Source organism: Trypanosoma conorhini, assembly GCF_003719485.1.
Source record: "Trypanosoma conorhini strain 025E chromosome Unknown Tco_14.4_contig_00044, whole genome shotgun sequence".
NCBI classification, from domain to species: domain Eukaryota; phylum Euglenozoa; class Kinetoplastea; order Trypanosomatida; family Trypanosomatidae; genus Trypanosoma; species Trypanosoma conorhini.
In genome coordinates, this window is record NW_021704129.1 from 1 (window position 1) to 26249 (window position 26249).

A 26249-nucleotide genomic window follows, 5' to 3' on the forward strand; every position below is an offset into this window, starting at 1 on the left:
AGTCCCCGAACGTAAAAGTAGCACACAAACACACACACAAACACACACACAGGCACACACACAAAAGCACTAAAGAAAAATGATGCAAACGACAACGCACACGGAAAGCAGAGAAAAAAAACAAAAAAACAAAAAAACAAAAAACAACAAAAAACAACAAAAATGATGGACTGGTAAACAAAAAAGAAGAAAAAAAAAGAAAAGAAACGAAAAGTCAGCCAATCATAAAAAGAGTAACAAAGCGCGGAATGGGGCCCCACCTTCGAGTTTGTGAAGTCAAATGTGAATCGAGGCGAGGACAGTGCACAACCACAAACATCTCTATAGCTTAGGGGTAAATTCGGGCCTAGCGGTGCGACGGTTGCACAGCAACAAGTAAGCGGCTCATTTGTATGGGATGGGGAACACTGAGACGAAAACACACCAAAAAGGAAAAATCAAATAAAAACGAGGCGATTGTTTGGGTTTGTGACAGATTGGGCGATTTGGCTTCCGTGAATGAGGTTTGAAGGATCTGTGCATGGGCGAGGAAAGCACCTCCACACACTCCTCGGGACTTTCTTCATTTCCAGTTCTCCCTCTTTCTCTCGTCTCGAGATACACCCTCTCAGAAAGTGGGCACCGCACCTCGGACTTAACGCACAAACAATTCCTGCCAGACACGCCCTTGTCGCTGACCCCTCTCTTATTCTTCGGCCCCAACAAATCAACTCCAATCTGCAGCCCCAAAAACTGTAGCACTCAACCCGCCCACCCGTTTTTCCATAATGCGTTCTTTCTTTGTTCTTAACTTCCTCATTGGGTCACCCACGCAGTCGCCAATACAGGTTTTTTTTTTTTGCATTCCAACACACCGCCGCAAAACTAATTAGCGTACAAGTGTTTACCATCCCTGCATTTTTTTTGTTTCGTTTCGCTTCTTACGGTTCCTCGTTTTGTTTCCCCTGTGCCGTTTATGTTAGTTTCTGCGTTTACCTCCCCCTCCGCCCGCACATTTGGTACAACACGGTATAATTTTTCATCGAGGAACATTTTCCTGAAGGATTTTTTTAATTATGTGCTCCTTTTGGTCCGTCCCTTCCGTTCCATCCCTTAAACGCATGTACAGGCATGTTTTGTGTGCTAGCTGCCTCCTCAGTTCCACTGACTTATTGCTCGGTGACGGCGTTTGTTTCATTGCAGTGCCCTCTTTGATTGGCTCGGGGAATTAAGCTCCTCTGTCCCCTTCGACTCGTCTCTAGTTTTCGAACAACACTCCATTGAAGTTGTAGGGATCGTGACGGAATCGCGACGGGTAGGCGGGGGGCAGCATCATTTCCGTCTGGTGGGCTTCCGAGTATGGCGGCGGCGGCGGCAGTTCGGTCTCCTCCATGCGCACCGCGGATGCCTCAGGCTCGCCATGGGAAAATGCGCAGCGCTCGCCAAACGGACAAGGGACCCCCATCGAAAAATTGCGGCACACCCGCGTACGGAACTTGCTGTAGTCCACACCCCTTCGGCCGTAGCGAGAGGCGTTGTTGAACCCAACGCTGTTCTCTGAGCGCTCGTCGGAAAACGTGGGAGTGTGTGGCTGCATCGTCCTCGAAATTTGTTCTTGGAAAAAGAAGCGAACTTGTTCAAAGGAGTACTTGCTCGACTTGGGGATATTTGTTGTGTGGAGAGTAGAAGCAAGAGGCAACGGTGAAGAGGAGATAACACGCCATAGCAGGGGCGCCGCAGGCGAACCACACGCGTCAGCAGAAGTAAAATGAAAACAAGAACCTAAAAAGAAAAAGAAACGTGCTTAAGGCCAACGACTCCGCATAATGTGACCAAGGACAAAGACAAACAAACACACACACACACAAGAAGGAAGCAACAACAAGAAAAAAAACAAAGAAAACACCCCTTACCACACCGCACCCGAAAACAAGAAAACTTGCAACTGCTAGAAGCAAATTCTTTTGTCACCTACTTCGCCTCTCAGGAATATATATATATATATATATATATATATAATAAAAACGTTAAAGGGGTGGAGGTTCATCGCCGTTGCTGTCATCTGGTAGGGGTGCGGCAGTGAGCGAGAGCAACATCTGAGTTGCGTTATGGGGGCCCTCCAAGTATCCGCCAAAGCGTGTGTCAGAGAGAAAAAGGTCATGGCTTTGGTTCTTGTACTTTACCCAGACTTTGCTTTCAGAAAGGATAGCCTCCAACTGGGGGCCATGGAAAGGATCCTGGACGGCCACCATCGTCTTGAGCGTTTTAATGATTAAAGCCCGCACCGCCGCTGGTGATTGGTCCCCGCACGTCTCTGGTGTGATGCCCTCTTCAAGAAGCTGCAGCAAATACTGCGGGAGTTGATTGCGGAGGGCAAGTCGGATCATGTTTGCCAGCTCAGAAGACCACGAGAGTAGTCGATCCATGGTGTCCATGATTAGCGGAAGCTGCAGCACCTGCGCCCGCAGACAGATGAGGATGGAAGAAACGGGGTCAAAATTCCCGAGACTCTCGACGCAGAAGCGAGAGGCACAGATCTCATGCACCCATTTCAGGGCATTCTCCGCGACCACCCTGTCTCCCAACTCCAATAGGTTAAACAACTTGTGCGCATACCCAAGTGAGACAACGTAGTCGGTCACTGTGGGGGTCATCTGTAGCAGACGAACACCGGAGTCTGCGATGAGAGAAATCACCTCCGCATTTCGTTCCTCCGTCGCTCGCCCACACTCCACTAGAAAGCGTTCCAAGAGTGCTGCAAGGAATTCCTTAGGTTTTCGCACCTTCCACCCCGGCTGGTTAAGGTACCGCTCCAAGTACACCCCACCGAGTTGCAATTCAGCAGTTCCCTCCATGAGAATGTTCTCTGGCATTTTCCAATAGGCCGTTGGATCGTGTCGTAGTAGATCCACAATATCAGATTGACATGCTTTACACACCTCCACAAAGCGTGACCGACGCTCGCTCGTCCACACCAACTCTGGTGTTTCCTGCCAGGTGTCAAACAGCTGGCAGGCGTTTACGGTGTTTTCCTTCATCATTTCAAGTATCACAGAAGGAACGAGTTTGGAGGCCCGCAGAAACATCTTGGGTCCACACAGCTTATCTGAACAGGCCTTTGCAAGAGAGGCACAAGCATCATCTCTACACTCTGGCAAGGTGGCGGTCCCAAAACTGCGAAGCAGCACAGCATACAGGCCTCGATCCAATGTTTGCTGTACTACACCACGATCCGCAAGAGCAGCGCGCAAAAACGCCAGGCAGCGTGGTTCCACCGCCTCACCACCATGATCCCACGCCAAGATGAGATATGCCATGGCATAGTTAACCTTACCAATCGCCTGGAGGCATTCACAATGAAGCGCAGCCTTCTCAAGCAGTTCTAGCAACTTCACAATAACGTGAACATCGGTATATAGTAAGCCCTTTATCAACACCTCAACGTGTTGCGCCAAAGTGCTCAAGACCCCAGGTGCTGCATAAGCAACTAACAAATTTTTCAAAGCTTCCAGCGCTACGGCGACACCGGTAGTAGTATTATTTGTTAATTGATGCTCTAGGAACTTGATCAGGGCCCCACAAAACGCCACCGGGTCCTCCACAGCAAAGCTCGGTTGCTCATTATACACACGCACAAACATTCCCCCGACAATAAGTTCATTCCTGTGAACAGAATAACGAACGTCGCAGTCTGACAAGGATGGAAGATCCTCGCTAAACATTCCTGCCTCACGACATTTTTCCGAGTTTGCTTTAAGCACCTCCATGAGCTCCTCTCGTGTTGTGTTGTCCCACAGCAAATACGGTGTCTTGTGGTTGCTGTTGAGTAGCTGCAGCACATCCTTCTCACCCCCTGGAAACAGTCGCATGCGTTGCACAACGTAAGGTGTCAGTAGCTTCTGCAGCAAGTGGAGAATGCCAGCGTTGGGTTTCGTCTGCAGGTATGCGTCACTCGGACAAATTCCAGCCAAGGCATAGATGGCTTGCAGGGCGTAAATGGCTGCCCTGTTTGCAAACAGTTGAGTATGATGTTCTTCCTGAAGCTCAAGTCCATTTTCATGCAAGGTATAATCGTAGCGAAAGAGAAAAAGCAGCAAATGCCAAATGGCACCAGATTTTAAAACCCGTTCCTGCAGAGTCTCGTCTACACAGAAAGCCTGGCAGGCCTGAATACAGGCGCGAGAGAGTGCCGGCGCCTTCTCGTACGCGATGCCTTTGGCGGCAAGGTGACAGATGGCAGGTTCCGCTATAATATGCCGACGACAGTCTGGGAACGCTGCGGCGACGCAAAAAGTAAGCATGCAATGTCGCGCAACCTTCACCTGGTTTAAGTCGTCGGTGGCGCTTAGGGTAAGCGTCTCAAAACAGCGTTGGGTGACACCTGACAAGAGTTCAATGCCGCCTTCCTCCTGCAACTCGTCGGTGTTCAGTGGCACGTTTTGCACAGTAAAGTAGCACAACTCTGTCGCGGGTTCGATGAGCACCACATCTTTGTGCAGCATTTCTGGGTCGCCGTACTCCATGCTGACGAGCTTCAGCAGCAGCCCATACCCCGCGTACTTATACCCCCTCATCGCGTCACTAAATCGCCTAAACAGAATCGACTGCGTTCGAAGTAAAAGCGCAACATTGTGCGGGTTCGGTTCATTCGACGCCCTCGCGTCGGAAGCGAGAAATTCGTAGGCCCGCTGAACGCGTTCGAATTTGTCCCTCCCCTCCGAGTTTTTGTCCGGGTGATACTGCGCGGCAAGCCTAAAGTAAGCCTTGCGCACCACCTGCGGTGTCAGGTTGGTGCGGTCAACAATCTCAAGTTCTTCCAGGCACCCGTCGCGCGTGAGACCACTTGACTGCTTCGCAAGCTCCCGCCGCCACGCCTTCAGCACCTCGCAGAGGAGGGAGACAGGGTCCTCGACGGGCCAATTCGGATACCGCAACTCGTCACAGAAGTGGCGCAGGTAGTACTGGGAGCAAAACAGTTCATCTCGCAGCGGCTCGTACACGACACCCACGATAGGACAGTACTGATACACAGCACGGTTGTTGCCCAAAAGCCGTGGTGTGAAGTCGGCAACGTGAGCGGCAATCTTCCCCACAAGGTATCTTCTCATATCTTTGCCCCAAATAGCCTCTGGGGTCTCGTATTCCCCAAGCAAAATATCCGCAAACCGTTGAGGTCCATGATTTGTTAGAAAGCACACGAGTGCTGGTGGGAGCATTGTGCTAAGGATGCTTTGACTTATAATCTCATTGTCGTGTTGCAACCGAAATGCCTGTCTACGATGCGAGAGATGCAGCAGTCGACATAGCGGCAGAATATCGGATCCGGTGTACATGAGTGCAAAGAAAAACACACCAGTCAAGAAGAAGCGGGGCATGAGCGGATTGTACTCCATCACAAGGTACAAGAGCGAATGAACGCGGGCACACAGGGCCGGGTCAAAGGTCAGTAGTAATTGCACAACGTGTGGAAGCACCTGTGGACCTGAAAGGAAGCGCTTTACCCGCGGAGGGGGTTGCATGATGGCGCCGTGCTCATCCCTGGAGGGGAAACCTGCACAGAGGAGTGAAAAGATGTCAAGGACGACCCCAGACACTTCTGACAGCGTGAGCAGTTTACTGCTTTTACTTGCCACAATACCCCAACGTAATTGGGGAACATCCTTTAGCTCCATCCAGCCTGGTAATCCTTGCGCCCAAACCTTTGTATCATTCTTCACCTCTGCTGCTTCGTACAATTGCTTCAGACGGGTGTAGGAGACGGGATCCTGCTTGACTCCATCTTTTGTGTAGTACCACTCTTTTTCTTGATCCTGAAGATCGCCTGGGCTGACGACGTGCTCAATGGCGCTTGTCGCACTTCGAAGCTGGGGCCTGTCCACGTGTAGGTGGGCAAGTGTTAAGAGATCCACGAGTGGGTTTAATCCACCGCAGTCCAAAAAGAGCTTCACGTTGGGTCGAGCGCGCAGCAGCTGTAGGATGAAAAGAAGTAAACGGTCGCGGAAGTTGGGATCCATCGTCGTCTCCAGCATCTTCAGAATGTACTCCAGATCGTTGAATTGTCCAATAGCCGCGGCGTAATGTTCATAGAGAATCGACATGCCATGCAAGCAACTCAGCTTGGTTTTGGGTTCTTGTGAGAGAAGAAAACGATGATACATGTCGTTGAAAAAATCCTTCGGCTTAGAAATGACTGCGTCTTTCATCTCAAAGAGTAAACGCGGGTAGTGCTGCCCAATCTTAAGTTCATCGTCAAGGCTTGGATAGCGCACCTCGAACTCCCGGTAATTCCACGAGACGGGCTCCTCCTGACGTAGCGACATTCCCAGCTTTAGGGCCTGCATCTCGGCTTCTAAGGCCGCACGTAACTCCGTTCTTGTGGTATGGTTCCAAATCAACTCCGCTCGCATGTGGTCCTGTTTAATTTCATAGAAAAACATGGGCCAGTTCAGCGTCGTCTTCACCTTCACCTCTCTATGGCGCCTGGACGCGCTCTCACTCCGCGCCGTGGATGGATGCTGACCCCCAGCTCTCGAAAGGATCTCGCTCGGGTGAAACCGCTTCCTAAATAACCCAATCTTCGACTCCCAAAATTCATCCGTCATGGCCACAACACTCCTCTGGCGTTCCTTTTCCTTCTCGTCTTCCGGGGCATCCTCAGAGGATTGAAGGTAGTGCAACAATGCCGGAGGAAATATGCACCGCAGGAGATCTTGCATGTCCGTGTTTTGGTAGGTCCAATACGCAATGAGTTGACGGGCAAGATCACGTATTTCACGGTTGTTACCAAATATGGCTAAATGAAGCTGGCCAAGGATGCCACCTTGGCGAAGGGCGGCCAGCTGCATGGCAAAGAATTGCTCACTTGTTCCCTCCTCCATGATCACACGAATCAGCTGTCCAGCGCTGTAGCTGATGGCGTTGCAGCTATGCTGCATGAGTACAAGGAGCTCTGTCCCTGCTGTATCAACTAAATCATTCATCAAGGAAACAAATAATGTGGCTTCTGTCGACTCAGAGTAAGGCGGGCACAAGGCGTAAACGAAGAAATCCAACAAGGCTTGCACGACAAGAGCCGCACTATCCGCTGTGGTGTAGTCGCTTAGCAGCCGAAGCAAATGCTGCACGAGCTGCTCTTGTCCGAGTAGGTGATTTTTGTTCGCCTTCTCATGACCTAACTCGTAGTGGTCGTGGTGGGGTGTCATGAGAACGCCAAGGAAATCGATTACCGCATGCGAAACGGCAACATTGTTCATTTTTAGCGCTCTCACACTCACAGACTGAATGCTTTTCATAAAGGACGGCACGACGGCGGCGGAGCTAAACCCAATGCGAGTGACACATAGTCGTCGGAGGGCATAAAACTGCTGCACCACGACCAACGGATCATCACTCACGGGGAACCTGCTTAACAACGTGACGAGGGCGCTAAAAATCATCTTTTCCCGGTTCTCCGCAAAGAATCCCTCACGATTCTCGGTGAAGCGAAGTCCACTGTACTCGATGTTGGCGTTGAAAAATTCCACCACCTCTGGGAAACTCAAGACAAACGCGCCACCGCCCTTGCTAGGGTCAATGAGGCAGTTCAGGAGTGTACTCTCAATCTCCTCCGGGATAAGCGTCCCGCACGGCGCCGCGCGCTTTCCGCGATCAAAGAGGTTTGTAATCACACACACATTAAGATTGCGGGCTCCGCGACAGCAATCCACGAGGTGTGCTAGCAGCGCATCCCGCATCGGGGACGTGTATCGCTTCGTAATCGCCGGCTCCTTGAACTGAAGCATCAGCCCCTGGTTGTCCCCCTCAGAGCGTATGAGCGCACACACGTCCGCGAAAAAGAAGACACTGACGGGGGTATATGTGGAGGAATCCAGCTCCAAAAGACACTTTTGCGTTGTCGCTAACGTGCGCCGCACGGGAGTGTCGGGGTGCTTCGAGCTCCACTTCATCACAGGGAACTCGGCCGTCGGCGCCAACTCCGCCCGATCCACGCCAAGACGGTCGGTGTCAAATTGCTGCTGAGTTAGCCGCCGCACCTTACGGAAGGGCGGAAGACCGATAAACCGCCTCGCAAACTCCTCCGTAAGTGAGACCACCTGCTGAGGATCGTCCATTTCATACAGGTGCATCTTTAGCTGCGGGCCGTACAGAACAACAAGGGTACGTGGGTTGTCTTGAATTGAGGTAAGTCCTTTAATATGCATAAATAAATACACCCCCACCACATTTCCGTCGTGGTTCAATTGCTCTACGGCGACGTTTGTGATGCGAAGACGGCAGTTGCGGTACCCCTCATCAAAGCAGTACTTGCGGGCAAAAAACAGATGGGCAAAGGCCTGCTGTCTGTACCTCACATCAAATATTGGGCGGTTTCGTTGCACATCCGTGAGCAACGCCGCACGCTCCATGGCGGTATTGCAGTGAAAGTTCATTGTGTCTGGCTTCCCTGTTCTGCCTGTGGTGACCGTGAAGCCCGTCAGGCTGCCTGCAGAAGCCACGACATCGACGAGCTGAGACGTGTAGTCCCAGCTGTTGGTGACGCGGAAGATACTTTGCGGGTTGATTGTCGCCACCTTTTGGGGTCCGATGCAAAAGATGCGCATGTAACTCCCCTTCCATGAGTTCTTCACGACCGTGTAGCGGGAGGTGTACTCCTCAGAAGGCCTGCGTCCTGCGCCTTCACAACCCGCCAGCCGCGGCGCGCCCGACTGAAAAGCATCCATCCGCCGAAACCAATTGCTGGTGACAGATACAAGATAAGAAGACAAGGGACAATCAAGGAGAAACAAAAGGAAGTTCACTGTGCAAGAAAAAAACAAGACAAATCAGGAAATATATACATATATAGAGCAAGAATCGGGTACTTCTTTACGGCAAGACAGGAACTACAAGGGGAAAAATGGGAATGTGAAAAATGTTTGGGGGAACTTGTTTCCATTTAAAGGTATATAGGTTTCTGTAGTTAAATATATAAGGCAATGGGAAATAGTTAACTCGGAGTGGGACGGTGAGTTGGGCCTCCCTCATACCCCGTTTCTCTGTCTCCGCAGCACCGCCGCCTTGTACATCGCTACAGATGTCACTGCCACCGATGCGGATGCAGCGGAAGCGAGGACAGCCAGCATTTTCCAGTTGATCTGCTGCGCGCTCATCGATGCCCTCGCCAAGAGCCGTTCCCAGCGGCCGCGCAACACGCGACCTCTCACACTGTACTTTGTCGTGGAGGTGATGACGACGGTGACGTTTTCCCCAACTCTCGCCTCTTGCGGGTCCACAAGGACCTGCACGTAGCCCTTTGTATGACCCACCAGATGGTGCTTGTCGTGTGCTGTTTCCAGCAGCGCCACAGAGTGCACTTCGCCGATCATATGGTCGAAGGTGCGATAAGAATTGAAAAACTCCGTGAGTTCTGTGGTACGCCGCTTCGCAACCTCAGTGGGGATTTGCTTCATGGCCGCTGCGGGTGTGTTTCGACGCGGGTAAAAGCGGGTAATGTTCAGAACAGGAAAGCGGACTTGAGCACAGACCTCCATCGTCTCACGCCACTCTTCTTCCCCTTCTCCCGGAAAGGCACAAATAATGTCTGTGGCAAGCGTCACATTCGGCACCACACTGCGTATGCGGCGTACACACTCGTAAAACTCCTCAACATTGTACTCCCGCTGCATCGCCTCCAAAATTCGATTAGATCCGGACTGTATAGGAATGTGCATAAACTCATACACGTTTGGGTGCTTAAGAAGCGCCGCGAAGTCGTCCAGCTGTCGTAGGAGGTACGGCGGGTTGCTCATCCCCACACGCAGCATGACATCCGTTCCTTGAAGTTCCTTGACAGTGGCCCGCAAGAGAGAGACAAAGTCGGTGTTAATGTCAATACCGTAGGCCCCAACATCTTCAGAGGTGAGACGAATTTCCTTTACACCCTCTCTCAGAACGGAACGAACCCGCGAAAGGATGGAATCGATAGGCCAGCTCCGCAAATCCCCGCGGGCCTGCTTTGTTTTACAATACGTGCAGTGATTCAGGCAACCAACGTTGATGGGAATGATTTCAATAAATCGATTGCGTCGTATCTTTGGGAGGTCGAGCGGTGGAAGCTCATTGGGTTCTTGCTTCCTATTCGCTTGCTCCGTCGCTCCAATAAGACGCACACAGTGACCTTGCAGAGCTTCATGTACGACCTGGGCAACACGGTCGATGCTGCGGACCCCAATCACACTCACATCATCCCACTGTGTGTTCTTCGGATCCGCCTGCGGCACACATCCGGCGACGACGAGCGGCTTACCCACGGCTCGCACGCGGTTCATCATGCTGATGAAGTGCTCCTCGCTAGGGTTCTTCACAGTACACGAGTTGAGAAGATACACATCCGCGCCGTTGAAAACGTCGGTAACGCGGTAGCCGCTCTGCGCCAGAAGCCCCGCCATGTACTCGCCGTCGCTCACGTTGTGGCCGCAGCCAAAGGTGTGCACGAACACGGTTGCATTGCCAGGGATACCGTCACCGTAGTCCTGACGCTGCGCCGGTGGCACGTTGCGCCGACGAGCGTTCACAAAGGCCAAGCGTTCAGCCGCCCCCAATGGCATCGCGTCGGCGCCAAACGCATCCTCCATATCCGCCGCCTCCATTCCGTTCGCCTGCTTGGCTGCCTCCTCCCCTCCCCTCCCCTCCCCTCCCCTCCCTTCCCTTATCTTCTCTTTCACGGCCGTTAACTACCGCGCCCTCGCACGCGTCAGACGTGGCAAAGAAACAGAAAAGACAGGGCACACATGACTTGACGTGCGCGCAAACGCCAAAGAAAGGAGCAGCGAGAGCGGCAGAGGCAGCGGCAGGGAGGAGGAGAAGGAAGAACAAAACAAAAACGAGGGAAAAAACAAAGGAAAAAAAAAGCTGAGGATAGTGTTGGCGGCGATGACGGCCAGAGGAAACATCAGAAACAAAAGAAAACAATGCACCTCTCCCATGCTGCAAAAGACTACTAGAGGGTAGTTAGTACTTTCAACTGAATTCCAAGGAGGACGAAGTGTGTGAATAAATGAACATACCACCGAACACAGGACGCAAACTTTTGCTGTGAGCGAGTTTGTTTATTTTTATTTTTAGTTTTTGCTTTTGTTTTGCCTCCTATCTTAGCCACTTTGTTTGTTTCCACCCACGTGCCCTCGGCCTTCCTCGCGGTGTTTTTAGGTTTTATCCTTGTGTGTGTGTGTGTGTGTGTGTGTGCAGGTGCTTTGTTTTTTGTTTCCGCCTTATTTCGCGCGGGAAGGTCTCGCCACATCTCCACCGCCTAATTCTCTAGCGGGAAGTACAGTTTGAGAACAAAACCCGCCATGAGGAAGACAACATCCGCCACAAGCAGCAGGATCAGGAAGACGTCCGAGCCCAAAATAAAGAGAGTAAACCGCCTAGTTTTGATATGTGCCATCTGCTGCACCAGAGTTTCGTTTTTGGCAATAAACCATAAAATGAGTTGACCCGATGGATTCTGCCTCTCGATGAGTTCATAATAGTCATACAGCCATGGCATCTCCCACAGGAATTCAGGTGTGTCGCGCAGTGCCGAGATGGACATGCTTGCCAGGAGAATTTCACCCTCAAGCTGCACCATTTTGCGTCGCATCGACAAGTAATCGCAGAGGCCTTTAATGTCGGATGGGATCCCTAACACCTGCTTGTGCAGGTTCTGCGTGACGTTGTCGAAAAAGTCAACAACGGCGACGCGGCCAAGTGAGTACGAGACTGTGAGCATAATTTGTGTGCGGATGGGCTTGACGTCGGGGATAAGGTAGTGGTCAAAGCAAAGGTGGGTGCCGAACCGCGCAAGAGCCTCCTCCCTGCGAGACGGCGTACTCGCGTCGTAGTGCTTGTCCAACTCATAGGAGCACCAGAATGGGAACAATTCATTTATGACCTCCTGCGCATGACGTTCCTTCACTGCGACCCGCACAAAGGAGTTGGCGGAGGTCAAGAAATCGTCTTCCACCAGCCAGTGATCCTGCCGGTTCAACCCCCACCACACCACCACACCGTTGGGAAACAAGAAGATGTCAAAGGTGCGATGGGAGGAGACGTGGAGAACACCGTACATAAGCTCCGTATCATATCCGCGGCGTTTGTAAATCACTGCCAGAGCGTCAAGATCAAAGGCGGTGGCGACGTAGCTGTAGCTAACGCTGCCTATACCGCTGGAAATGTCACGGGGTCCACGATGATCGCGTACTGTACGTCGACCCTTTGCCGTTTGTAAGGGGCGACGCAGCGTGACACGGTCATAGATGGGTGACACAGCAAAGATAGATTGATAGCCTTGCAGGAAGTCTAGTACACTCCCATTGGCCGCCTCGAACCGCTCAGTCCACTGGAGAGCGTTGTGGATTTCTTGAAGCGTGACACTAGGTGAAGCACTCTTGAGAATGACATCAATGATAAGATTGCGAGGATCCTCTGGAAGTTCATATTTCATTCTCTCCATATTGGCACAGTGAGCTTCCGGGGTGGCATCTGGCAAACGCGTCTGTGTTCCATCAGCTTGTTCATCGCCTTGGTCGTGCACTTCTACTGCCACCGCCTCTTCCTGCGGATTGGCACCGCTTTGCTCAATGATCAGCGGAGTCGAAGTTTCGGGTTCTTCAAAGCGAAAAGAGGCGGACCCTTCTCCCGCCTCCCCATCACCGTGCTGCTGCTGCGGTTGCTGGGTCATCCCTGCCGTATACGCATCACCGTATTGCCCTTGAAGAGGACGTCCCTCTGCATCATGAAGACCCCACTCTTGTAAAGACTCACTGGGTAGGCTCAAGGTGACAGAAGGAGGAGCTCGTCTGGAAGAGGCGCCTCTGTATACATGAGAGCCCTCGCAGGGGGTTTGACGCTCGCCATGAACAAGTCTGTCAACTGAAGTATCGGTGAAAACAGAGCCGCAATGAAGCGGAGAATTATCTCTCGTGTAGTCCAGACGTCCTGTGCTTCGTGACGCATCCCATCCATCAGTGCTGATGTTGCTGTAGAAGTCCGCTTCCTCGCTCCTGCTAGAATTCACTGAGGACGCCATTGGCCAACGCCGGAGCGTCTCCTCTTCCCGCTCCACACACGCAAAGCTGCGTCTAGGAGAACTGCCACAGGAGCCCGAGGCATCATCGGACCCACGACTTCTGTCCATGGGCGGTGGCCACAAGCCGATGCAACTCCTGAACTCACGGCGAGAGGGAAGGCGTGGAAAGAAGAGAGTTGGGCAGCAACGCCATGCATTCATGCACGCACAAAGGAGTGAGGAACAGCCATTGCGCGCACACACACAGAGAGAGGGAGAGAGGGACGGGAAGAGGTAGGAAGATAAAAAAAAGAGATAAAAAAGATGTTTAGGCAAGAAGACCCCCCAGAGAGCGGCCCTCAATAAAAAAACACACAGACACACACACACACACACGCACACGCACACGCACAAAAACACCACGGAGAGATGGGCTTAGGGGTTGGAAGGAAAAAAAGCAGCATATTTCCTCCCCCTCCCATTCCCTCCCTTTTCTTTCGCAGACGCACGAGAGAAACAAACCCACCAAGCCGCCTTTCATACCCCGTACATCCACCTGCTTCCCAACGACGGCTACAAGAAGCGGAGAACAGGGCTCTCTACCGTCACGTACATCCACGGGTCCACAGTGACTTCAACAGCTACCCACGTATTTATATCCCTTCCACATTATTTCCTCGTAAACAACTTCTAAAGCTAACTCCATCAGCAAAGCCGGGACATATTAGTAGTCATAATGGCTCCTCTTCCCATTTCTCGTAACCCCCCTCCCTCCCCCTCCCCTCCCTAGCCAACTCCCCAGTAGTCTATACTAACAGCTCACGAAACGCACCCGTTGCCCATTCCATTTGCATCAATAGTGATCCTCTCGTACTATACACGGCCTCCTCAGCAAATAAAAATAAAGAAGGAAAAATAATATTTAAGGGGATCAAATAACTGAATGGGAGACAATGAGGCGACATATTTGTCATTGCTTCGTCGTGTGTCTTTACAGCTCGCATACGCATAAAGTCCTGTTTAATATCCAAATCCTACGCGAGTGCCGTGATGTGGCGCTACGATAGGCTGCAAAAGGGAAAAAACACCGAAGCTAACAGCCATCATTGGTATCTCTTTTCGTAGTGTTGGCAGGAGGCCCCGGCATATGGCAGAGTCATGAATGACAGTCTGCTTGTAGGTATGCGCGGAGAGCGGGTAGCAGACCGTCGATGCCACACCAGCGGCAACACCACCAATCACAGTATTCCCCAACGCCACCGAGGCGTAGTTCCCAAGCTTAAACACCTCTTTCCCTTTTTCATCCTTCTCTACATTCATAGGAAGAAGTCTACTACGTTCGCAAAAACGGCGAAGCCCCTCGAAAACGGTCATAAGTGTCCCAAAATAAACGGCATTGGCCAGCAGCGGAGGCGCAGTGTAAAAGAACTGAAGCACCGTCTTGCTTTTGAACACCCTGCATGTTGTTAGAAACGAATCACCCGTACGGAGACACTCATCACGCACGCGATTGACAGGATTACATATGAGGCGCATCATAAACCCTGCAAAGGCCCCAAGGATGAATGTTGTAAATGCCTTCAGCGGCGGTTCTCGCTCGGCGCCAGGCAGCAACTGCGAGGCCAACGGAACATAAAACCACATAAGAAGTCCAAATTGCGGCATACGTCGATAGCAGGCCTGCGCAGGCCCTTTTATGCCCCCGTGATCAAATGGAATTGCCGCGGCCCGCCCCGCGAGTCCTGCTAAACCCCCACTGAGGAAGACATACGGGTCGGTAAAAACAATGGCACTGCGTCGCTCAATCTTGTGCAGGCGATCCAGAGTCCACCCAATCCCGGTAAAGAAGACGGTGAAACACATGAGTGCGGCGAACTAGCACTTTTTGCGCCAGAAACAGCACCAACAAGAAGGAAGAAAAAGGAGGTAAACCGAGCCTCCAACTTGATCCACAGCGCCTTTACTATCTCTTTTCCTTGAGAACGCGAGCACCACGAAAAAACCGATTCGCAAGTGTTCCACAGTCACTATATATTTTGCCTTTAACGCGAGATCCGAACACCAACAATGCAGAGGAAAAAAAACAAAACAAAAAAGAAAAGAGCGAATTAGTGAAAAGAGGAAACAGTAAAGTTCGGTATCAGAAATTCGACGTACCTCCAAAGAGGGAGATACAGGAAGCAATAATCAACTCTCTTTTTTTTTTTTTTCCTTCCTCTGCTCATTTATCAAATGTCAGGGCACCTCTTAACCACGGTGCCAGACATAAATTATAGGGACTTTCACCGGTTAAGTGTGTCGAGCAATTTCCCGCATCTTGTGGTTACTAGCCTCTTAAAAACTTTGGTGTCACGCTTGCACACACACACGCACACACACACACGTAAACAACGACCCCGCGTTAAAGACTAGTTAGCGATGACGCCAAAAATAAAAACAACAGCACATACACCAGCAGGCCCCCACACCTCCCACTGTAAGCGAAAAAATGAAACTTGCCTTCATTCCCTCTTCCCAAAGAGCGTATAAGTTTAGGAAAACACGTGTGTGGGTGCTTGTGTGCCTGTGTGGAATTAAAAAAAGATCCAATCTTTGTGGTTTGTTTTGCTCTTTAGTTCAACTTACCTTCTCCATCGTACCCCTTTGGATGCAGCTTGTTTGTTCGTAGATTCACCCTGAGCAAGTGATCCTGATACTGGCCATCCTGCCGCTTCAAAATCTTTTGCGCCTCCTTGTTTTGCACACGCAGCACCTCCTGACGCTCCTTCCGAGCCATTGCCATCGCCTCCTGATCAGCCGCAAGAATCGCACGTCGCTTCTCAGCTTGTGTTTCGCTTTCCTTTTTCCTTGGCCGAGGCACCTCGCACTCCCTGCGCTGAACTACGCGTTGGGAGTCGCGAAGAACCAACTCGGTGTCGTTGGGGCCTATCCGAGCGCCGCAGTCGGTGTCGGCAAGGCTCACGCTATAGAACTCGGCGTACTCTGGGCCAAGAATGATGCGCTCATGGTTCTTTTCCCGCATGTGTGCCCGCAGCGCCTCTAGAGAGGCAAACGCTCTAGTTTTCTCACCGCAAACAAGACACAAGAGACCGTTCATTTTGCGAGCCAGATACGCCAGGAGCCCTACCACGTCACGGCACCTGTGCGGAAGCGGCACGCTGAACTCATGGATATCGTTCATGTGCTGCAAGTTGACCTCCACGCTATCCGACAGGCAGCCACAGAAGAGGCACCGCACCTCACTGACATCCTCCTCACGTTCATCCAGTTGCACCTTTTCCACATACCGGGTTTTCGCTGCCTGGGTTGGCGGTTTTGCCCGCTTCGCATTGTGACGGCGGTGCAAGCCCATCGCGGCACTCCCCAAGGAGGTACTTGTAAGAGCGCTCATTGCGTCTGAATCACGTGCAATGATGCGTTGTTCCTTCTTCATGAGATGCGCTGTTGAGCGAACATGAGCTTGGAGAGTCTGCACGGAATGAAATGTCTTTTTGCACAGCTTGCATGCGAAAGTCGGTCGTCCATCCACATCGGCATCATCGTGCTCCGCGATTCGGACACGTCTGTATTCCTGCGTCGTCAGCGGGCGCCTGCCGTCAACGCGAAGGCGAACATTATTTGTATGGTACTCAGACTCATAGTGCTTACGCACTGCCTCGACGGAGTCGAATACGGCATTGCAGGTCCAACAGCGTGGCACCTGGACGGACATTTACACTTACGTCCACTGTATCTGTGCAATGTGTTGGCCTACCCCTGCAGATAGGAATAATACAGCCTACTGTAAGGAGGGAAGATGCAAAGCTTATGCGCCTGAGGAACGGCCCGATGCAACGTGCACGTGTTATGGGTCCTTCCTTCGTTGTGCCTTTGTTTTGCTTCCTGTGTGGAACGAGGTGAAGAAACACATGCCACATACGCACGCACACACCAAGGAAGGCATTGTGAACGAGAAGAGCAAAGCAAACCAATCGCGCAGGAAGAAGTCACAGGGTGAATATGCATAAACAGCACTGTCATTGGCGTCTCTTTCAGACTGACGACGCCCAAGTCCCTCGCCGCCTCCGTCCCTCCCTCCCTCCCTCTCTCTCACACACACACTGAGGCACATGTATGGAGTGACTGCTACTAAACGGCACCAAGTCTCGCGTACGAAGTAGTCCGCGGGGAGCGAGAAAGCATTCCGGCCCGCCCAGCACAAGCCTCTGCTCATCCCATAAAACAAAATACGGTATGCAAGAGAAGGGAGGAGACGAGGTAACCAACCACCACTTCTACACTTGGCCAAGGTCACCCACCAGCACTGACGGGGGCGGGGGACGAAGCAAGGAGGAGGCCTCTTCCGACACACACAACAGCCAACGCCCGAGCCGCGACAAAAAACTTCCACTTCTCCACCGCATTTGCCGACGCATCCGGTTCTCCACAGCGGCAGTGCGAAGAACATCGCGGACATCTGGATTTATTGCTCGCCGCAGAACCAGCACTCCAAGTACAGGAAGCACCAAAACACATGCCACAACAAGCGCCGCCAGGAAGGAGCTTAAGTTCATTGTATTCTTCCACACACCAAAGTATTGCAGCCGCGGAATGGAAGAGTACACAGCGGTAGCGGCAACATATATGACTGGCATCCCAAATATCCAAAGAGCGTTGAGGAACGTAATGGAATGAGACTCAAATATCATGGTCAGCATCTGCGATATAATGAGAGCAGAGTATGCCACAGTAAATGTTACGTCATTGGTGGCGGCCCAGCCGTTTTCGGCAAATGCAAAGCGCATGCCAAAGACGCCCGTCACCAGCCATAGCGTGAAGACAGACTGCACAATGCCGCGAAGGATAAAGACAAGAAAGAATTCTCTGATATTCATGTCCGTGGCATGGCGTGTCAACTTGTAGAGGAATGTGTGGCGTTCCAGAACCGCGCGGGGAGCAATGCGGTCCAGGCAAAAGAACAGGGTTTGAGGAAGCGTGTATACGCCGTTCCACAGGGTGAGACCAAAACTGTTCCAAAACGTCCCTCCAGATGCGTACGTTCCAACAATGTTGTAGGCAAGCTGAATGAAGCTAATAAGCATGGATTTGTAGAAACTGTACTTGATAATAAACGCCGTACGTATGTAGGCTTGCTGACCATGCACAAAAACAAGAGCCCGAAGGTCTGAAAAACAATTTATAGAAAAATCGGCCGCGCGGGAAGCCTGCTGGCCCTCTTTGCCCACAATTCCAACACCAACATGGGCTTCTTGAAGCATCGCCACGTCATTTCCGCCGTCGCCGACCGCCAACGTCATGAAATCCCTGGTGCGGACAAAATGTGTCAACGCAGCCTTCTGGCTGGGGGTGACGCGGGCGCATATAACGCAAACACAGTTATCACTCAAGGCAGCAAAACGTTCCCTTAATTCGGGGGTGTTAAGAATACTTTCTAAAACTGTGCCGCCCTCCACCACCAATACCGAATGGTTGTTATGGGAGATGGCGGGCAGCATGGTGTCGTATCGACCATTTTCATCAACAACATCATCCTTCAGACAGGCAGCATCAGAGAGACTTCCCAAGCCGCGACCTCGTTCCTCATTGAGAATTTCTGCGCCCAGCGAAAAGTTCCTTGCCTCTTCTCCTGCGACAATTGTCGGGCTTGGCAAAGGAATGGACATCATATGCTCTTCCCATCCAGCACCATCGGTTTTATTTCCTGAAACAATGTAAATCAAACGGTCCCCTGGGGCGTACAAAGAGCAGGAAAGGCCAATCTGCACGGCTGTTTGCACCTTATCTCCTGTCAGCATCCATACCTTAATTCCCGCTCGAATAAAATCACGTATCGTGTCCTGAACCCCCTCCTGCAGTTTATCTTCGATGGCGGTAATACCCGCAATGGACACCTCTGTTTCCATCTCCACACGCAACTGTTTCAGCTTCTCCCGTCGATCATGTAGCAACAACTCTGCCGACTTCACCTTCTCTAGGAACGCGTTAAGATCGTCTCTTGAAAGTTTTTTCTCCGCCACTACTAATGTCCGAAGGCCTTGCCGCGCGTAAGAATCCAAGTGGGACGTCAGCACATCCATCTGCGCTTCTCTGCTTCGCAGTACTGTGGAGTGACGCGGTGGCAACGACGCGGATGTCATTTTCATAATACGATCATCCGCCCCTTTTACAAAAAAATACACCACACCTGACGCCTTCTCCTCCACAATCACTCCCATTGATTTTAGTTCGGATGAAAAGGGAAATACATGATGAAATATCCAAGTTTCCTGTACGCCATTGACGGTCAATACAGCCTCACGTGCGTCGCGGTGCAACAGCTGAACAAAGAGACGGGCAGACCCGCGACAAATCGCCTCTTCATCAGGGGAAGCCGCCTGATACAGTGGCGGAGCAGTATCATCTTCAGTTAGGAGAGAACTGGTGTGAAGAGTCTCTACTGTGTTGCAGAGGGAAAGAATTCGTCCAAAGTGTAATACTTGCTCATTATTTGGTTTATGCACATCGGATTTTTGCATCATCTCTGTTGCTTCCCCGTGCAGGTACAGGCGATCATCGCCCACTGTGACGTAAAGTAATTCCATAACATTCTGTGTCAGTGTCCCGGTTTTGTCGGAGAGGAGGTAGTCGACCTGGCCAAGGTCCTCAAGTATGTCAGAGTTCTTCACGCGACACCCCTGGCTGCTCTGCCCCGCCGGCTTCATCGTTTCATCCCACTCGACTGACAAAGCCATGCAGTACTTGCTCATGTCCACAACGCACTTGAAAGACACCGGGATCATCACCGTCGTCAAGAGGAAGAAGCGGAGGGGGTAGATGATGAAGGAAGCGCTTGCTTCACTTGACGGTGGCTGCAAGTACCAAAAATGATCTTCAACTCGCCTGTTCAAAAGATAACCAGCCAGACCAAATGAAAAGGCACTCACGAGCTGACAGCAAAAGACAAAAATGGAGTACCGAGAGACATCTTGGTCAATCTTTGCCCACTTCACAGGTGGAGGTCGCTTGTTCATGCCGCACTTTGTCTCCTCCCCCGTGTACACCGCCACGCAGACGGCAGCCGTGGTTCTTTTGAGCAGGCAGGACTGCGGTAAGAGGTGGTGGTGGGACATGGGTAGCGACATTGCGGCAGCATCCTCTCGACTCCCGCAGTTGTACGCAAATTCGGCACGTCCATCAAAGGATTCAATGATGGCAGAAGGCGGAGGACATATCAGCTTGATACTCCTCAGCTTTGCGACGAGTGCTTCACAGGTGTCGTAAACGTGAATAAGATTCGGGTCCAAAGGAACTGGTGTTTCCTCCTCCGTCGTACTGCTGAAGGAGACAACGTGTGGAAAAACAATTTCGCGTGGTTTTAGATCAAGTTCACCGTCCAGGTTGTCTGTTTGAACATAAACTGTGGACGACGTCGCCGCCACCGCCACCACATCGCATGGAATGGACTCACCTTCCTTCAGAAGGATTACGTCCCCGACACGTATGCGGTAGTTTGGTCGCGACTTCCACGCCGCCGAAAGAGGGTCCAGCACGGTGCGTTTCTTGTTGTTGTACTTGGCGTCCTGCTGGTGGCGTTTAACGTCATCGTACCCCTCCTTTAAGGAGGTGAGGGAGAAGGCCAAGAGCAATGGCACCAGCGTGGAGAAGGGGCTAACGGGCGCAATCACAGAGACAAACTGTAGACAAGCAACCAATAAAAAGTAGAAGTTCAACGGCCTCCGGAACTGCTCAAAGATGCTGAGAAACAAAAAATTGTAAAACGTGTAACGGCTGTTGGTGACCGTGTTATCGGGGTACGCGGCGGCAACGGAGGAGTCCAAGGGCCGTACCTCTCGCACAGCTGAGGGGCATCGTGCCCGTTTTTCTTCCGGGGTGCGGTCCCTCCAAACCCCGATGATGCTGAGGAATTTGCGAAAATATCCGACAGTCATGACCAGGGCGAGAAAGACCTTCCGCACATGGAAGCGGAAGTGTGCCAGGCAGGAACCCTGCCGCTGCTTGTCGTCTACGAAGGAAATTTTGTGGGTTAAGTGACGGGCGCGAAGCACACAGCGCGGCACCCACTTGAGTGTACCCAGAGCCGTAGAGCGCCCGGAACGGCAACCTAATGGACTCTTCTCTGCACCGCGCTAGGGAAATCAGAAGCGGCTGTAAGCCCTTTCACCCACAATAGAAACAACACGCCCGGAAAAAAGGAAAAATGAAAAAAGAGGAACTCCAGCAAAAATGAGAGCGAACAGAAACAAAAAAACCAAACAAAAAAACGAACTACACACAGGCACACACGTGCAACTAACTGAAGTGGGTGCTTGACCCTTCAGATCATCCCTCACAAGCAATCAGTGCTTGCATTTTGCTTCTCTCGCAGAAGGAAAAACCATTTTGCCACCCAGCACCAGCACCACCACCACCTCTCCGCCTCGTCCTTCCACGTGCTTGCCTCATCCACCCCCAAGTTCCCGTTTCACCTTGAGAGGGTCCTTCATGAACTCACGACGCATATTCTCACGCTGGGCGCGTTCCATCTTTTTATGCCTCCTCCGTAACTGTGAGCTCACCATCGCCCCCCACGCGTCATCCACACGCGCTGATCCCGACAGGGAAGAGGGCGGCGGCAACTGCTCCACTCCTTCCTCCTGTTTTTGCTGTAGTCGCTGCTGAGGCAGCAACGTCGTCCCACCCTGCGGCTGACTTTCCGGGCGTTGCCTGTCCTGTTCGCCGATCCGAGCTGTTCCGTTTGGCACCGCGGAACTGGCACGAGGCGGCAAGTGACCCTCCGACACACCCGCGGCGCCAGGGAGCCTGGCGGAAAATGCTTGAACGGGAAAGTTCGGCAGAGCCCCATGAGACTGCAGCACTCGCTGCAGCACAGCCCCAATGCCATCGTCTCCGTCTGTTGCCTTCGAGTCATCAATAAAGTCCAGAGAAACGTGGGCAAATTCCTCCTCATCATCGTCATTGGCGTGTAATATTCGTTTCAGACGCGAACGAAGCGCCGCCCCCCGCCACACCGGCTGAATGACACCTGCGGCCGCCTCATATCGTCTTCGCTGCGATTCCTCATAAGCCGCTTTCAGGGCTGCAAGTTCCTTCTTGGCTCGTCTCCCAAGAAGCCGAAGACGCGCCCATTCACAAATGACAACTTTTGCCTTCGCCTCTCGGTGTGCCTGCATCCGCTGATGGTAAAGGACAGGGCGTACGTGCAGATTGGCCACTACATGTGGCATCGTCTGCAAGGATGTCAGGTGTTGCCGCAGGGTGGCCTTTGCCTCGCGTCGATTTCGCTCATCCACCTTGTCGGAGAGGCGATGCACAACAGGGTTGAGCCGCTGCTGCGACTCACGCAGTCGTCGCTTCAACGCCTCCTCCACATGCAGCGCATCATGATGGCGCCGTCGGCGAACAGTGGCAAGAACCTCTTGTTCCTTTTGGAGAGTTGTCAGGGCCACATCACTTGTGAGGGCGGCGAACATCGCGGCGTACGCAGCTTTCGAATCCACGTACCGCGAACAGAATTCCATAGCGCCACACATTTGCTGTACATCTTCAATGGTTGATCCACAAGGCCAACGCCAGGTGTCGCAAACGGCGCTTTCATGGAAGTCTCGCCGCAACCGATGGGCCATGGTAAACGATGCGCTCCACACTATTTCATCGCCCAAAGCAATTCTGCATTCTTCATCGTTCACCTTCTCATTGTTGAGCTCAGAGAGTTGTGGAAACCAGGCGAGCAGCGTCAATTTCACCTTTGCGGGCATCCCGCCGCTGCTGCCATCGATCTCGGAGCTAAATGGGTTCTCACTAACAGACAAAGCCTGCAACTTTTTGCACGCTGCAAGCGGGGCAAGATCCTCCACGCGCTGCAACTGGTTAAATGCAAGCCCCACAGTCGTCAGGCGTGGACAGTGCGCCAGGCCGGAGACGTCACGCAACTTGTTGTTCTCGAGGTGCAGCACCGAGAGAAAAGGGAGCCAGCGAAAACATTCACTTGGAAGCGCCTCAATTTGGTTCTCATTCATGAAGAGTTGGCGCAGGAAGCTGAGGGATATGGTTTTTGGAAGCACCCCAATACGATTTCGCGAGAGATACAAATTCTGCAGCAACACGTGCTGGGCGAGGGCATCCCACGTCAGGATGCAGTTCTCACTCAGGTCGACGGTCTGTAGCAGGGCAAGAGGCTGCAGTTCAGAGAGCGAGGAAATTTGGTTACGGCTTGCTTCAAGGGTCTCCAGATGATTACATGAGGCCAATGGCAACAAGGAGTCGATATGGTTCGCATACGCTACAAGTGAACGCAGCTGATAGGAAAGAAGCTTCCCAATGGCCTCTAAGCTTTGTAGTTCATTCATAGAGACGTCAAGGTGAGAAAGTTGGGAGGACTGAGCCAAAGAGTGAGCGTGAGCGTCGGATACTCCACGCATGGATGCGGCGCGACACGTCACATGTCTCAGTCCATTGTCGCTGACGCTCAAGCTACGGATCGAGGGGAACACACGCAAGAGGTCGTCGAGGGGCAAGGTGTGAAGGGCGTTGCCGCCCAGGTCAAGCTCCTGCACTAAGGGGGCGACAGGTGCCGTGCGTTTCTCCTTGCCTTCGCCCACACCACCGGCGGTGCACACCTCCAGAGTGGAGAGGCTGGCAAAGTCCACTGAGGCTATCTGCTCCAGAGCAAAGGAGAGCGTATGACAAGCCTGCGCCGCCTCCTGCAAGTTTCTCTTCACACCACCAAAAGCAATCGGTTGTAGCTGCTTCGCCATTTTGGCATCTAAACAAACGGTGGTGTTTTCTAACGACGGACACGAAGTATCCGGCTGCACTGTGAAGAGAGTGACACAAGCACCATTTCCAAGTCGAATGCCTGGCTGAGGAGGATGCCCTGTCCTCTCAGCTACGCCATGCGTGGATTCCCCCAATGCACACGCGGCACTACTTATATTCTGCATGCACTCCTGCACCCATTTGCTCCTCTGGTTTTCCTCTCGCTCCAGGGACCGCAGACGAAGGGCGTTGCCCAGAGGGGAAGGAGGAAAACACGCTTGCGGTGTTGTGCCGGGGCCGCACGATTGCAAACGCCTCCATGACGCAACAGTGGTTTGCAATGCGACTTCCTTTGTTATCTCCTCGAGAGTGCCGTAGTTCTCTCTCCATTCTGCGGAATTCCAGGAAGGCGGAGTGGTACTAACGTGGGCGGTGCTTTCCTGCTCGTGGCGGCGCAATAGCTCCCGGGAAAGTTGCTCTACCTCCTGCCCAAGTTTCACCGCAGCCTCCTCCTCCATCGCCACAATCTCATCTCGAATGCCTGCATGCTCCTTGAGGAGCTCATGCGCGCGCCGGCGACTAAACTCGTCCTGACGACGACGCTCACGTTGCTTGGACTCCAGGGCGTGTTGGCGCTCGAGCTGCGAGAGCTCCTGGTACGCATTCCCCTCCTCCACGAGAAGGCACTCAAACCCGTTACTCGCCTCTACCAGACACCTCTGCATATCGTCCTGGATCCGCTTTGCCTCTTCCCTGCACCACTGCAAGTGACGAATGGCCTTGCGCTCTTCCTCCTGCATGCACCAAGCCTCATGGGTTTCGCAGCGCAAACGAAATCCCTCGCGCCGCGCCCTCCTCTGAATCTGCTCAGCACTCAGCACATGTGCGAGATCCTTTGCTTCCGCCACCGGCGTCTGCTCTTCGCTCGCCGCCTCCACCTCAACCCCCAACTTGAGGACATCCGCGGCCTCCAACTTCAACTCCATTTCGCTCGGTGGCAGAAGTTCATTCACGCGGGTCAAGAACTGTTCAAACTCAATTTGCCCAGGCGGGGGAATGGCGAGGGCGACGGCGCTGCTGCCGCGCCTCCTCTAGCTGTTGCACCGCCGCCGTCTGCAGCTCACTGTTTCTTGTCTCCATCGTTGCAATCGATTCCAGAATTCTGCTCTGCTCACGCATCCACGGCGGGTGCGTTGTTGCAGGAGTCTGCGCCGCATCATGCACCTCCGCTGCCCGCAGCGGAGGCGACAAGAAGGCTGCGGCAGCGGTGTCCATCGCGTCATCGTCGGCACCGCGCCCCGTTTCGCCGCCCACCGAATTGTTCAACGCAACCTCCAACTGCCGCTCACACCGCAGCACCACCTCGTCCCACTCACGCAGTGCAAGCTGCTCCTCGGCCGTCGGCCCAAACTCATAAGCAAAGAGACTTTTAGCTTCAGCCCCTCCATCTCCGTTATTGAGTTCGCCTTCATCGTCAAAGTTGCTGTCACTCCCTCTGGGGGTAGTATTTGTTGTGATGACGCTGCAAATAGGAGACCAGCGACGCTCCTCCTCCTCCGCCGCACGTTGCCTCTCCAACACACAAGCCTCCGCCATGGGATCCACGTGGCGCACGCGCCTCGCCAGCGCGTTGTCTGCCTCTTGCAGTAGTTCGTCCATGGTGGCCAGTAGCTGCGCGTCACTCTCCCCATGCAGGTTGAGGTTTGCGGTGGGAGAAGCGCCCTTCGCTTCAACCGCGTCTTCTTCCCCTTCAAGAGAAGCAGAGGCAGAAGCGGCAGCATCCGCCGCTGTAGCCTCCGGCCCTTCCACCGACGACACATGACGGGGGGACATGAACAGAGCCGTCTTCGTGGCGTCCGTTAACACCCCATTGACACCGTCCCACAGGGGGGTTGCGGTGGCGGAGGAGAGGAGGTTGGTGTGGCGCAAAAGAACACACTCCAGAGGCCAAGTGGGATCCACATGTTGGCCGGCTCCGGCGTTAGCCTCGTCTGGGTTGTTATCCCCATCATTGTCGCCAGCCGGGCCCGCGCCAGTGAGAAAAACGTTCCTCCCGCCGTAGCCAAAAACGCATGTGGATGCCGCGGGAAACCCTAAAAGATCATCATAAGGGCCCCTGACACCATACTCAGTGAGAAGTGCGGCTTCCTCTTCTGTGATGGGCTCCAGTGGGGGGCAAGAATCGCTCATTCCCTCCGCGTTTCTGCCCAGCTATGTCACCTTTACTGCCAGTTGGCTAAATGACTTTTTTTTTACAAGCAAAAAAAACTCAAGAAAGCATATAAGGAATAATGCAAACGTACACAGACACGGACAGATGCATACTTCATGCATGCGGATACAGTCAATTAAGTTGTAATATGCAGATCTATGGAGGCAGGTCGGGATGCGCATAAGAGAGCGTATTTATATATGGACCTTCACGATAGCCCGCGGTAAGACGTTTCCGTCGCTCTCAAGCTCAACGCTTCTCTCCTCGTTCCTTTTT

At 52.7% G+C, this 26249-nt stretch overlaps 9 protein-coding genes across 9 annotated transcripts, besides 16 other annotated features; all 9 read right to left on the reverse strand.

Moving 5' to 3' along the window:
- The first annotated feature begins 21 nt into the window (after positions 1-21).
- Positions 22-63: a microsatellite.
- Positions 64-113: 50 nt separating this feature from the next.
- Positions 114-213: a sequence feature (A-rich).
- A 688-nt stretch (positions 214-901) lies between these two features.
- Positions 902-942: a microsatellite.
- Positions 943-1237: 295 nt separating this feature from the next.
- Positions 1238-1576, reverse strand: Tco025E_01362 (zinc finger protein ZFP1; the record flags this gene model as incomplete). The annotated part of the gene is made up of 1 exon (XM_029368300.1): positions 1238-1576. One exon carries the CDS (start codon positions 1574-1576, stop codon positions 1238-1240), a length of 339 nt encoding a protein of 112 aa, XP_029231605.1.
- A 241-nt stretch (positions 1577-1817) lies between these two features.
- Positions 1818-1846: a microsatellite.
- Positions 1847-1885: a sequence feature (A-rich).
- An 83-nt stretch (positions 1886-1968) lies between these two features.
- Positions 1969-1997: a microsatellite.
- A 9-nt stretch (positions 1998-2006) lies between these two features.
- Positions 2007-8699, reverse strand: Tco025E_01363 (dnaJ-like protein subfamily C member 13; the record flags this gene model as incomplete). The annotated part of the gene is made up of 1 exon (XM_029368301.1): positions 2007-8699. The coding sequence occupies one exon, from the start codon at positions 8697-8699 to the stop codon at positions 2007-2009; it is 6693 nt and encodes a 2230-aa protein (XP_029231606.1).
- Positions 8700-8999: 300 nt separating this feature from the next.
- Tco025E_01364 (putative tRNA modification enzyme) lies at positions 9000-10607 on the reverse strand (the record flags this gene model as incomplete). Its single annotated transcript, XM_029368302.1, has 1 exon — positions 9000-10607. The coding sequence occupies one exon, from the start codon at positions 10605-10607 to the stop codon at positions 9000-9002; it is 1608 nt and encodes a 535-aa protein (XP_029231607.1).
- A 23-nt stretch (positions 10608-10630) lies between these two features.
- Positions 10631-10666: a microsatellite.
- Positions 10667-10783: 117 nt separating this feature from the next.
- Positions 10784-10829: a microsatellite.
- A 236-nt stretch (positions 10830-11065) lies between these two features.
- Positions 11066-11098: a microsatellite.
- Positions 11099-11176: 78 nt separating this feature from the next.
- Positions 11177-11202: a microsatellite.
- A 64-nt stretch (positions 11203-11266) lies between these two features.
- On the reverse strand, positions 11267-13135 carry Tco025E_01365 (uncharacterized protein; the record flags this gene model as incomplete). The annotated part of the gene is made up of 1 exon (XM_029368303.1): positions 11267-13135. One exon carries the CDS (start codon positions 13133-13135, stop codon positions 11267-11269), a length of 1869 nt encoding a protein of 622 aa, XP_029231608.1.
- A 241-nt stretch (positions 13136-13376) lies between these two features.
- Positions 13377-13419: a microsatellite.
- Positions 13420-14026: 607 nt separating this feature from the next.
- Positions 14027-14869, reverse strand: Tco025E_01366 (uncharacterized protein; the record flags this gene model as incomplete). Its single annotated transcript, XM_029368304.1, has 1 exon — positions 14027-14869. The coding sequence occupies one exon, from the start codon at positions 14867-14869 to the stop codon at positions 14027-14029; it is 843 nt and encodes a 280-aa protein (XP_029231609.1).
- A 213-nt stretch (positions 14870-15082) lies between these two features.
- Positions 15083-15107: a microsatellite.
- A 257-nt stretch (positions 15108-15364) lies between these two features.
- Positions 15365-15389: a microsatellite.
- Positions 15390-15617: 228 nt separating this feature from the next.
- Tco025E_01367 (zinc finger protein, conserved) lies at positions 15618-16718 on the reverse strand (the record flags this gene model as incomplete). Its single annotated transcript, XM_029368305.1, has 1 exon — positions 15618-16718. The coding sequence occupies one exon, from the start codon at positions 16716-16718 to the stop codon at positions 15618-15620; it is 1101 nt and encodes a 366-aa protein (XP_029231610.1).
- Positions 16719-17057: 339 nt separating this feature from the next.
- Positions 17058-17095: a microsatellite.
- A 185-nt stretch (positions 17096-17280) lies between these two features.
- Tco025E_01368 (putative phospholipid-translocating P-type ATPase (flippase)) lies at positions 17281-20934 on the reverse strand (the record flags this gene model as incomplete). Its single annotated transcript, XM_029368306.1, has 1 exon — positions 17281-20934. The coding sequence occupies one exon, from the start codon at positions 20932-20934 to the stop codon at positions 17281-17283; it is 3654 nt and encodes a 1217-aa protein (XP_029231611.1).
- Positions 20935-21243: 309 nt separating this feature from the next.
- Positions 21244-21288: a sequence feature (A-rich).
- A 100-nt stretch (positions 21289-21388) lies between these two features.
- Positions 21389-21415: a microsatellite.
- Positions 21416-21444: 29 nt separating this feature from the next.
- On the reverse strand, positions 21445-24747 carry Tco025E_01369 (uncharacterized protein; the record flags this gene model as incomplete). Its single annotated transcript, XM_029368307.1, has 1 exon — positions 21445-24747. One exon carries the CDS (start codon positions 24745-24747, stop codon positions 21445-21447), a length of 3303 nt encoding a protein of 1100 aa, XP_029231612.1.
- Positions 24748-24796: 49 nt separating this feature from the next.
- On the reverse strand, positions 24797-25951 carry Tco025E_01370 (uncharacterized protein; the record flags this gene model as incomplete). The annotated part of the gene is made up of 1 exon (XM_029368308.1): positions 24797-25951. The coding sequence occupies one exon, from the start codon at positions 25949-25951 to the stop codon at positions 24797-24799; it is 1155 nt and encodes a 384-aa protein (XP_029231613.1).
- Positions 25952-26249: the final 298 nt, after the last annotated feature.